Genomic DNA, 12688 nt, shown 5'->3' with positions numbered 1-12688 from the left:
TGATTCCAGGTGCGAACGAGGCCAATGTGGCTTCAATCCTGAGTCGAATGGGCCACGTATTACACACATACACACCAGGAGGGCACAACAGCACACTTAGCATCTTCATTGATACTTTTAAAAACTGACAATCATTTGTTATTTGTTGTTGATCATGGTTGTAACTCTGTGTGTAACCAATCGTTATCTGTGAAACGCGCGCTGAATTCCTGGAACGAAGCGCATCCGCATGCAAGTTACACAGACATGTAGTAACCGCTTAATGGTTAGCCGTGCGTAGCCTTGTGCTGTCAGAAGAAGACACCGATTAGGTACAGTAAACACTGCTTTTGCATCAGAGTCAACATTCTTTGTGGAGCGACGGACCGGGTGCACATTGACCTTCGCTATCTTTCTGACCCCCGGGCCCATGACCTCCGCCGCTGGCTGCTCATCCCATCAACTTCCTCGTGATTCGCTCGGATTTTCAAATTGGGAAAGTGCAGCGTGTATCAGCGTGTATTAGCAAACTCCAAATTCTAAGCTCCCAAGGTCCTGACACCTGTGTATGTTTTTTTGATTTTTATTTTAAGGAGGAGTAAAGATTACAGATTCACTAAAAGCGATTGGGTGGTTTATCCATTGGAATGACAGCTATTCAGCAGCAATTGGGCTCGAACAAACATACCGAACCGTCCAAATGAACTTTAATCTGAACACATGGTTTCCAGATGTCCCTCTAATATCATCACACAAGGTGCCCTCAGCGGCTTCTACTTTTTCGGAAGGTGTCTCAACCTGAGACTTGCTCGCACGTACGAATTCAATCCAACAAGTCGTGGCTGATAATCTGTTTGTGGACTCTTCAACACAAGGCCAAGTTAGGACAGATCAGCTCTGACGTCGACAGGCAGAGAGGAACAAATGTGAGCCAAGGTGTGCCCCGGCGCTGACTTAACGGAAAGCTGCTCAGACTTGATTGAAATGATTCAGTGGTCAGACGGAGATGGGTCATACTGTGAATGTGGCAACAATGGGAAGCCAGTCGAACAATATAGCTCATGTACAATATTAGTTTAAATGATCTGATGTAAGCATGTATCATTGTTTTCATACCCCCCTCCCCACCCCACACGTCCCCTTTTAATCATCCGTTAGATGGGTCCGTACATGCAGCTCAAGGCTGAAAAGATTTCATCTGTGAGAGTTGTTTTAATCTTTCAGAGCCAAGGTTTGATAAACACGAAAAACTTAAACAACTGGGACCAAACGAGACCACGAGCACAGGATGCTGAACGTGTCGGATAAAATGTGTGCCCATATATGTCCAAAATCTGTACCTCCACCTAGATTAAAGCAAACTTTCCTTCTTTTTAAAGTTCTCTTATTTAACTAATTAATCAGACAAATGTGGTCAAGAACCAGCTCTGTCCTCTCAGTCTGGCCTCCGGGATGGAAGGAGGGTGAGCTGTGTGTATGTGTGTTGTGTGAGGGGGAATTTCTTTACTAGACTGGAGCCTACACAAAACAAGCCCTCGCGTCACATGCCCCCCCAGTTCCCATAGCAACATGCGCAGGGGGTGTCGTCATGTGAGGCATTTGCTGCTGCAAATCTTTTTTCTTTTTCTTTTCTTTTCTTTTTTTTTGGTGCACTTGGCCACTTCTGAGAAATTTCCACAGTGCCCGGGGCTCTTTATAGTCATCTAAAACAGCCCTGGATTAAATAAGAACCTGGGCTTGGTACAAACTCAAAATACAATTATCCCAAACGACCACATATTACTCAAAAAGTATTACACAAATTAAAAATTTAGACGAGAATTTTTTTTTTTTTTTTTTAAAAAAGCTCCCAGTATGACACAACACACTAAAATAAACAAAAAAATAATCAGATTTGGCATTTTTCCATCACCTCAGTGATTTATAAAACCCAATAAAAGTTCAGTTAAAAGTGTCAATAATGTTCCAAAAGTGTTAAATGTGCTTCTGTGTTACAAAACAATCTAAAAATTAATGACGCGTGTATTTAACTTAATCACTTACTCCATTGGTTGCTGTCGGCTCAGAACCGTCCCATTGAGAGAGAGGCGGGGTCCAGTCATTGCAACAAGTGTTTGGAGGTGCCCGAGAGGCATATATCTCTCCGTGAAAAGTTTGAGGGCGCTTTTGGCATCGGCTGGCAGGAGAGAGTACGCGGCTCCCGACGTTTTTACGCACCGTGCGTCTGTGGATGCGAACAGTACCCGAGAGATTACTGGAAGACTCATTTGTGGAAAACCCTCGCCGTAACCTGCCAACATGAATAATGGATCCAATAAAAGTATCGACCCGAGCTGCATCGACAGCCCTCCATTCGCCATCGAAATCATCCGCGGTGAGTGCAGCGGGTTTTCGGGTCAGATCTTTCGGGCACCAGATCTGCCCCAATCTTCGCCCGCCGCGAGCTTCTCTAGGAATTTTAATGAGTGTTAAATGTTCTGCTGAGCTGTTTAGTCGTGCACCCGGCCACCCACCGTCGGCCGTGGGAAATGGTTTTACCCCGATGCCTTTCAGTGGCCCTCTTAATTCTTCATTGACGACGGTTCAAATACAAAGTGTTTCGTGCGCATTGTTGAACGCAGACAGTCGATCTCTAGCAAATAAAGGTGGGTGCTCCCTCTTTTCTTTAGGACTCCCACTCAGGTGTTCTGGTCCACTGACTCTAAAAAGTTTCAAGTACTGAGAGCAAGTAAATATTGGATGAGATTAATTGACATGGGCAGTTAAATGTGTTTGAGCGCACGGGATCTCATTTCTTAAAGCTTTTCAACACAACTAATCCATTAATCCATTTCTCTAGGGGGGTGGTGGTGGTGGTGGTGTTATTACTGTAAATCCATATTTAAGGTTCCGACTCACGCTGGATTAGTTCATTGGCCTTCGTTTTTAATTTCCAGAGCTGATTTTATTTCACATCAGTGTGATATCAGTTTTTTTCTTTGAATGGATGGGTTATGGTGTCAACGCGACAGCAAAAAAAAAAAAGGAAAAACCTGTATTCATGTGTGACTCTGACATGTACAGAGTTCCCTGTTCAAATACCGGGGAATAGCTCTGAACTAACAAAAGGTAAAAAATAACTGCATTCGTAACCCGAGGTCAAATTTGATTTGCAAATTGGTGCACAGGAAAAAAAATAAATAACACATGACCGTGACAACAACAACAATGCATCAGATGAAGAGACGGGTACAAATATGCACAAAAAAAGACTGTACAGTCAAATCAATTTTATTTATATAGCGTCAATAATAATACACATTGTCTCAAATTCTACAAAAACCGAGCTGAAACCTCCTCAGCTCATATGGAGGGACCCATCTGCCTCAGGCCCGCTGAGCTGAAGGAAACACAAAGAATCTAATAATGAAAAGATGAACTGTAGCTGCTGATCTTATGTCACAGTTTGAGAGTATAACATGGATCATTCCTGAATTGTTCATCCAGGTAGGAGTGGACAACAGGAGGAGGATATGAAAACTGGGGGAGATGTAGTTTATGGAGCTCCACAGGTCTGACACACAGCAGTTAGTCATAGAAAAATAAATGATAAGAGATAAGAGGACAGGAGCTTGGTGCCAGAGAAGACAAGGTAGAGGACATGTCCTCAGTGCATTGGCCCATAGCAGCATAACTAAGAGACGGTTAAGTCCAGGTTTAACTATCAGCTCTGTCGAAAAGGAAAGTCTCAAAAGTGGAGACAGCGTCTGTCTGCTGAACACAAACTGGGAGGAGCCTGGTGGCTGAGGGCTCTACCTCCCATCCTACTTTATGAAACTCCAGGAACTACGAGTACACCTGAACTTTGAGATCGCACTTGGGATGATTGAGATATGATGGAGCTGCACCTTTGAGGATTTCAAATTCTGGATTTTAAAGGGAGCCAATGAATAGAAACTAAACCTGGAGTGATATGATCTCTATGGCTAATTCCTGTCAGCGCTCTTGCTGCAGAATTTTGAAATTCCGATTTGAAATTGGAATTTGGAATAAGTTGGAGGCTTTTTAAAGCTATTTGTGCAGCCGCGCAGTAATGAGTTATGATAATCTAGTCTGGAAGACACTAATTCAGTCACAAATAAATTCAAATTTAGTCCATAAAAATGTTTTAGGACAAGGACCCCCAAAACTGATGGAGAGATTAAGCAGGGACCCCCTACATTAAACTATTGTTTTTAATAAATATACATTATTATTATCACTTTGCATTCAATTCACTATTTATTTTTTATATCCAACATGTGCAACAGTAGTATAGCCATGCCGGAGAAATAAGGGGGGAAAATGTATAAAAAAACGTCTAATCTACGAAAGATTTGCGACCCCCCTGCACTGTCGCGGCCCCTCTATTGAAGATGTTTGCCCTGTATCATTTGGTTTTACAGACAGGCACTTTGTATCTGCGACCTTTGCCATTTTTAGGGACAAGGTGCTGAAGAAATAGAGTAGAACGGACCCAATAAAATAGAGTCGGATTAACACATCTTCACATTTTGCTTCAAAGTTTTGGTTTGTATAAAGGACCCATCATACCGTTCTATAAAATCATGTCTATTTTCTTTTAGCAGCCTTAAAACGACAGAATCATCCCCATACTTTAAAATAAATCCGTCTTCCTTGCTGCTGCTGCTGCATCATGTTTGTATGAAGGATGAATTTGAGAGGAGACAACACACGGCAAACAGGACAGAACTGAAGCGGTTCTCCAGTCACGCTACAGTCTGCTGCCGCCTTAACGCCAGACTGTGGGATCAGCTGATCATAAGGATGGGAAGTAAAGCACCGGACCTCTTTTTTGATGCACTGAGCGGTCTCCCGGGTCGCAGCTTTGATTCCTGCGCCGCAAAACAGTTCCTACAAGTCTTGATTTATTAAGGATGGAGCCAGACGTTGAGCAACATAACCATATGGCTTGGTTAAAAAGTTGTTTTGAAGCTTCGTATTGTAATCCGTGCCACATGAACATCGTAATGAGTCAAGTTCCTTCTTCCGCTGCGTCTGTTTCTCTTTCTCTGGTATCGTAGAAACTTAACATCTCCAAGCACCAAGGTCCCACGATCAATCATGTCCCTGGGTCCTCCGCATCAACCTCATCCGAAATCCAGAAAGGTCTGGACCTCATCATCAACAAAAAGACACAATACGTTCAGGAGTCCAGGAAAATATGTCTATGGGATATGTAACGGATGGAGGACGGGGGGGGGGGGAATCGGACCACAGCACACACACCATTAACTGCCCTAAACATCCATGTCCATTGTCTCCACCAGCTGGTGATAGTAAACAGCTGCATTACCCGGTGTGTACTGCGGTAGGTCTGAAAGAAAAACAATTTTTCTAATCAAGAAAACCAACAATGGTTAAATCCCTTGCTTCTCCACTGGAAAGCACAGTTAAACAAATCCTTTTTTCTTATTTTTTTATTAACACTTCCTGACATTTAATCCCAGGAAATATCAACAGCTCAGACAGGAGGGTATCGTTATGTCCGACCATGAAACCGGAGGATATTTATCTTCTCAAGCGGTGCCTCTTTTCTATTTTCTTATGAGCGCCAGCGTGTGTCTCTATTCAGGTATGTACTGAATGCTACACCAGCTGGACGCCACATTGTGTTTTCACCTGTTTGTTGTTGTTTGCACGGATGAATGAGGCATCTTAAAGCATTTGGCGAAATTCCTCTCCGGAGCGACGGAGGTGGAAGCCCCTGTACATCTTTGGCTATGAAGTTAGATCCGAAACTAACTGGGAGGCAGTTCGGGAAACACAGACAGAAAGTGTGAAATGTCGTCAGGAATTCTCAAAAACAGAAACATCTGAGACAATGTTTTGTCGATCACCATTAATGACTTTCCAGAAAACACGCATGACGCACATGTGGAAGCTTCCTCACAGTTACGGGTAACATGCTGAAACCATTTCCCCATACTCCCTTTCTCTGTTCCACGGAAAGCAAGGCTGCAGCCTTTGTCATCGTATCTTATCTCTGAAAACATTGGTTGGAGCAATAATTAAGGTGTCTGGGGGGGTCGATGTCTGCTGATGCCAGCCTCTCAAGGTATTTCCTGTGGTAGCTCAGTCAGTCAGCTCTCTTGCAGTGCCATGGTAAGTTATTTCCGCCGCGCCAGATTACGAGAAATGCGACTTGGTGCCGCTCAACTCTGCATCACTGTTTCCTTTACCATCGTCTTAGTGACTCAAAGCTGCTGGGCACCGTGCGAATACAAAACAGAGAAGTGTTCATTCCGATACTCATTTTTGATTTAATGTTAAGATAAAAATGCTTTTAGACTAAACATTGTAGTAATGTTTATCTTTCATAGTCGATGAAAGGTTATTGCCTTTTCGTCAACTTTATTATAACCATAACAATATTAATTTTGGCAGCTATTTTATACATTCATACTAATTTTTCACTCAACTCGTGTTAAGTCCAAATGTTAAATGTTAAATCAAAATGTTAAATCTAAATGTTAAATCTAAATGTTGATTTTTTTTAGTATTTTGGAGCTAAATGTAGGAAAAATTGTGTGCTCATTTTATGAACAGTGCCCCATAGAAACCAGAAGAAAATGAATGAAATTGTTTACTCAGACACAACTCGTGTACATACGGAGCTCTGATTGGTTCAAAAAGCTGCTGCTGTCCCCTCATCGTACACAAACCTGCCCAGAGAACGCCACGTCTCCAACAGATTTGTGTTGCAAAGGCTGCTGCTATTTGTCGCTAAATCTAATATCCGCGTTTTTACTCTAATTTAAATACGGACTGATAGTAATTGCATGATCTTAGTACTTCTACATATCTGATTCCAGAGGTGGATATCAGGCCGCTGCGCCATCTTTGATCATTTATGAATAAGGTTGGATCACATATTGTTAGTGTTACCTACCTACCCGAGCTAACAGGTAACAGTGGGTTGGATGGGTGTGTTTCCGCTTTAGTGTTTCCAGCTTCTCTATCTCCACCTCCACTATTTTTGAATCGATTGTTTTGGATCAATAAAGAATCAGTAAAGTTAACAGAGGAGGTTTGAAGATACAGACATTTGTACAATTCGTTTTCGGTGAAAATTAGACGAAAGTTTCTGTCGCAGTTATTGAAAGTGAAGCAGGAAGTGGAGAGAAAAAAGACAGTGCCGACACAGTGCTTTGTGATTTTCTGTCTCTCGCTTGTGTTCTGTAGCTGTCAGAATCACATTTATTTCCACGTATGCCCACACACGAAGAACAAGTTCTGTGTTGCCAGACACCACAGGACACTAAGGACAAGATGGTATCAGAATCAAATATCCTATTGAGTTACAGTTTCTGTAATCATCTCCCCTCTCTCCTTCCAGGTTTGGATGTTTTCGGCATCATTTTGTACTCCATCCTTACCTTCATGACAGCTGTGTCCATGCTGGTCTTTATAGAGGAATGCATTTACCTTTATAGGAAAGTGACTGCCAACAAGAAGTCCATTATCATGTGGGTGAATGGGGCAGCACCGGTAAGAATACTATTAAGATTTCCCCACGCTCTATGATATTTATTAATTTCAGGGTTTTTAATGACTTTTTTCCCCCTCCCTCTTCTGTTTTTCAGGTGATCTGCACCATGTCGTGTCTGGGAATGTGGATCCCCAAAGCCAGCATGTTCACTGACATGTTCTCTGCCTGGTGTGTCTTTTTTTCCTCATCCGTCTTACTCACCTTTCATATCTCGCTGTGCTGTCTGTTTTGCCTTCATCTGCAGCACAAGTCCGCACAGACATTTCCCAGAATTCGATTAGAGTTTTACAGAAAAACACAATAATGTTATACGTTTTGGTGCCAAGACCCCACCCCCATCCGCCACTCAGTCTTGCCTCTCATCCCTTTATCTGTGCGTAGCTACTTTTCCATTGTGGTGTTCAAGTTCCTGATCCTGATGCTGGAAGAAGTCGGAGGTGACGAGGCATTCCTGAGGCGCGCCGGGAGACACAAGCTGAAGATCAGCACGGGGCCTTGTTGCTGCTGCTGCCTCTGTCTGCCACATGTGGCCATCACACGGTAAATTCATTCACACGTCACACGTCCGGGCAGGCTGTGGTTATCAAAATCAATTCAGCCTTTTCTGCTTTTTTACGGCCTTTAGAGCTGAAATTTACGTGGCTCGTGACCAGCTTCTGATGAACGCACAGCACAAGTCGGTCCATTTAAGTCGCTAACGGCTTCTTGGGAAGCTTCCAGTGTAGCACATGAGATTTAGATCTGTGCGCCCATTATTCTCGGCAAAGTGTGTGTGCGTTAAATTTAGATTTCAGAAGAACTTCTGCATATAAAAGCAAATGCAAAAGTCATTTTCCAAGTACTGGAAGGGAGTGATAAAGCCTTATCTCAAATTTACTGCCTTGATATGGTGTAATTCCTGCATTAGTGAAGTGGCGACTGAGACATCCTGCGATGCGGATGCAGCTCAGATTCTGTGCAGCTTCTGGTACTTATTTAGCCTTATTTGAATATGACATAAACTTGGGAGGCCCGTGCAAGTACATTACTCAGTTGGAGAATGCCTCTTTTCTCCGAACACCCAAGTTGAACACACTCCTGGTCATTGAACTCCGTCAGCGGAGGGCAACGTGTCCTCAGTCATCCTGCATGCCCCTCTCTGGCTGCAGAGACAGTGTCCACACCACGTGTTACAGTTAACTGATCGATCCGTGTGGTTTAAACATAGCTGCCGGTCTCTTATTTTTGCCTTTTGTATCTCCACTTATCTGATTAACCTACAGTACGTGCACTTCTGCAAACTGGCATCGGACAGATGTGCCTCATACCCATTCTAACCCATTCTAAAACCTTCCCTCTGTGCTCAATGCTGCTGATAGTCAAGAAGAAACATGCCCAGGTACTAAAAGTGGGGTATGTTTATAAGAAATCACAAACCGCCTCAGAGTCGCTGCCAATGTTGTGGTTGCGCAAGAATGTTCAAACTGTGGCCTGTCTCAAGCTAATAAAGATCTTGTGCATTGTTCTAAACATCCTGCAGTATGAGTCTACAATTAACCAGTAGGGAATTCTGTAATGTACCTGTGGTAGTTTTTAGATGTGTTCACGGGTCGAATCATTTCGTGCAATCTGCAGCTCCCTTAACATGGTTTCCTCTGTTCCAACTCCAGGCGCTCTCTCTTCCTGCTCAAACTGGGCTCCTTCCAGTTTGCTCTCCTCAAGATTGTCTTCACCATCCTCTCCATTGTCCTCTGGACAAACAAGAACTTTGACCTCTCTGACGTAAGTTGAAGAAATCCTCAATAGCATATCCCAATGGATTTGGATTGCCAATTAGTAGCTGTGCAATTTTCCCAGCGTTCTACACTTAAAGCACCAGCGTATATGATACAGGGTGATCTATTAGCGAAAACAAAGTACTCCTAATTATGTTTCCATAAGTGTACATTCACCTGTAACCACAACTTCTCCGTGGGTTTGTATTCAGTGGGTTACAATCTGCAACCTCACCACTAGGTGGTGCAATATCCTCCACACTGGCCCTTTAAACTGTTTGAACTGCTACCGATCAGTAAAAACCATAGACTGTAAAGAAAGATGGACGTGGAACTGGTCCTCAGAAGAAAAGCCATAGCAAGTAGAGCTCCCCCTTAGTGTCTAGTTACAGTACAGTACAGCCATAAGCTCCACCTCCTCCTTGTTAGCAGATTGGACTTAGATTAAACTAAAACATTTTCAAAAGTATCGTTTCAGTCAAAATATAACGTTGATGCATGTTCAAGTGTAATTTTTTTGGGGGGATAAGTTTTGTTTTAGCTGGCCTTTTTATGCTATAGAAACATAACGTGACATGAGGGCGACCGCCAGTTGCCATGCCAACCGCTGCGTAAACCAGTGAGAGCTGTATTAAACTATTTTTAAAAAACAAGCATAGAGCATAATCACACATTTCTTTGTAACTGGTTGAGGTAGAACGGAGTGTAGAATTAGTTAAATGAAAATACAAGTGAGTCTGGGAAACCGGGTCCATATTTATATACAGTCTATGGTGTAAAAAAAAAAAAAAAAAAAAAAAAATGCGCACCACCAGATTAAGAAAAACCTTCTTAGAACCAGACCATCGCCATCCTGAGCGATACACTGAAGACAAATTAACAAGATGTTCACATGAAACAACTTTAAATAACTGCACTTTACTTATGGACACTATTGTGCAATAATGGCTGCAAGTGCATATGATGACAACAATGCGCGCATAGTGAAGAGTGGATATGTATGATATATGATATGCCTGTCAACAGGTATTGTTTTACTTGTGCCTTTCTACTTTTGTTTCTTTTATGCTCGTACAATGACGACAAAAGACCTTGAATCCCAAGTGTGTAAAGTGTGACACCGCGTAGCGGGCTAACTCACCAAACTATTTGAGAGGGCGAACGTGGGAAACGGCGCACAATGCATGTTAGCATGTTAGCATGTTAGCATGCAGGTGTTAGCTTTTATCTCAAGCACCACATCAAAGAGCTGGTTTTTCTGTGGTCTTAGTTGTGTCATTAAAGTGGTCTTAAAATGCACACGGCTACGTGTTGCTGCATGACCCAATTTGTAACAGATACCTGGCACCGCTTCATTCATTTCCCCATTCACTGTGATATAAACAGACAGTGGTTATGTTGTGGGCCTAAATCCGTCCATGCGCAAATAAAACAAATATTCACTGTAGGTTTTTTTGCCAGGCAAGTATTTTTATGGTTTTCTAACAAGTTTACTTAGCTATGTAACATGACTCCCTGACTCTACCGTTTCAGTTGAGCATCACTGGAGCTGTAATGTGGATCAACCCATTCGTGGGCGTCTTGACAATCATAGCGCTGTGGCCTGTAGCAATCATGTTCATGCACTTGAGGACTGCCCTGCGAACAATCAAGATCGTCCCCAAGTACGCCATGTACCAGGTACGATGCAAAAAGATGCCCGAGACACTGTAACCCGCAACAATATCTTCCAAACGTGATTTTTCCAGCATCGTGTCTGCGGGCATAACGGCTTGTTTTGTTTGTGTTGGCAGCTGGTGCTGATCCTGAGCCAGCTCCAGACAGCCATCATCAACATCTTGGCTCTGAACGGGACCATCGGCTGCGCTCCACCTTTCTCCTCCGCCGCCAGAGGAAACCGTGAGTCCCCTCTTATCACGCCCTCTCGGCCGCGTGTTTGTCCACCCAGTCCGTGCAGCCTCCTCCGATGCTTCTCATCGCCTGACCTCGTGCCGTCTGTCTCTCCTCAGTGTTGAGTCAGCAGCTGTTGATCCTGGAGATGTTCATCATCACGCTGGTGACTCGGCTGCTGTATCGGCGACAGTACGAGCCTTTACCGGCGGAGGACCAGGGCGATGACAATGAAAACACCAAGATGGTCATAGTGCCGGAGTCTGCGTGAGAACTGAATGTGTGTGTGTGTGTGTGTGTGTGTGGGTGTGTATTTGGTGTGTGTGTGTGTGCTGTTTTTACTTTCCTGCAGGTATCTCATTAGAAAACATTTATGTTAATATGAACAGATTTCACTTCAGAACTCTCAGGTTACACGTTATTCTGTGGGAAAAAAAAAGTGCATTCCATGAAAGCTGAGGCTTGTTCAACAGATTTGAACAAGCAAAGACTTTGTCTTCTTTGTTATTCACTACTCCCTCGGCCTCAAAAATCTACCGTCCCTCCTTTTATCAGAAGTAACCTACCGCAGTTGTTTAGCAATAATGTCCATTAGTGGGATTCACATCTGTAATCCTGCATTCCTTCTTTTTGACACGTTGCTCTGTGAATTTTCCATCTGCTTCAGACTATTGTCCTCTAGATATAACTACTTTCAGTAGCTTGTCCTAATTATCTTGAACTATTTCTCTGGACACCTGTGCGCTTGTCTCTTCTGATTGGAAACGCGTGAACTTTGACACCAACAACTGTAAGAGTCATCTAAAGATCCCGTGAGTAATGCTTTGGAGTTTGATCATCTGGGAGCCTTGTTTCTAATTATAGGAATTAGAAAATGTCACGAATGTTGCGGTGTACTTCCCTTTTTCTATATTTCTGGCCTGCATTTTTTTTAATTAACTGTGTAATTCAATACATAACCAATGGAATCAGGGTTGGATTATCTTTTCTCCCTCTATATCTCTGTTGTATATTGTAGTATTTTTTTATTTTTTATTTTAAAGGTCTGTAATTTCAATATGATTTCATCAGAGTGCTGTCTAATCAAAAGCTGAACAGAGCATGTTTCCTCTCTTGCTCCCAGAACAAAATCAGGTGAATGCTGGTCTTACACCTGTCTGTGTATCTGTATAAAGCATCGAAAGTCTGTCAAAAAACAAGCAAAGTAAACATTTGTAATAAAGACTTCAGAAACTGTACAAACTCTGCGTGCAGGGAGACTGTTCGTTTATTGACGTCAGAGGAAGATTATGCAGGTTTGTCCTCTTTTTAAATCTCGAAACAAGGCTTTTACACTTATTTATATCATTTATCTCTTCTTTTTGTGCAATCATTGATGCATTATGATAAACTGCATTTTTCTTCCTTCCTTTGTAACCACCACTGGACCTGTAATGTTACTATCCTTATGTTCACTGTGAGCATTTTAAATTGATGAGGTTTCAAACTCAGATTCTTTGTGGTGTCGTTTTTTGTGAGGTTTCCTTCCTTGATG

The 12688-nt window shown here is 42.7% G+C and overlaps 1 protein-coding gene across 1 annotated transcript; it reads left to right on the top strand.

Moving 5' to 3' along the window:
* Positions 1–2124: 2124 nt before the first annotated feature.
* slc51a (solute carrier family 51 subunit alpha) lies at positions 2125–12644 on the top strand. The gene is made up of 8 exons (XM_047568197.1): positions 2125–2353; positions 7358–7509; positions 7605–7678; positions 7892–8050; positions 9160–9271; positions 10798–10944; positions 11058–11163; positions 11274–12644. Exons 1-8 carry the CDS (start codon positions 2278–2280, stop codon positions 11423–11425), a joined length of 978 nt encoding a protein of 325 aa, XP_047424153.1. The 5' UTR covers positions 2125–2277; the 3' UTR covers positions 11426–12644.
* The last annotated feature ends 44 nt before the right edge of the window (positions 12645–12688 follow it).

Source organism: Mugil cephalus, chromosome 18 (genome assembly GCF_022458985.1).
Source record: "Mugil cephalus isolate CIBA_MC_2020 chromosome 18, CIBA_Mcephalus_1.1, whole genome shotgun sequence".
Lineage (NCBI taxonomy): Eukaryota > Metazoa > Chordata > Actinopteri > Mugiliformes > Mugilidae > Mugil > Mugil cephalus.
The sequence above is the reverse complement of the archived record's forward strand: the minus strand, read 5'-3'. Positions and strand labels throughout refer to the sequence as shown.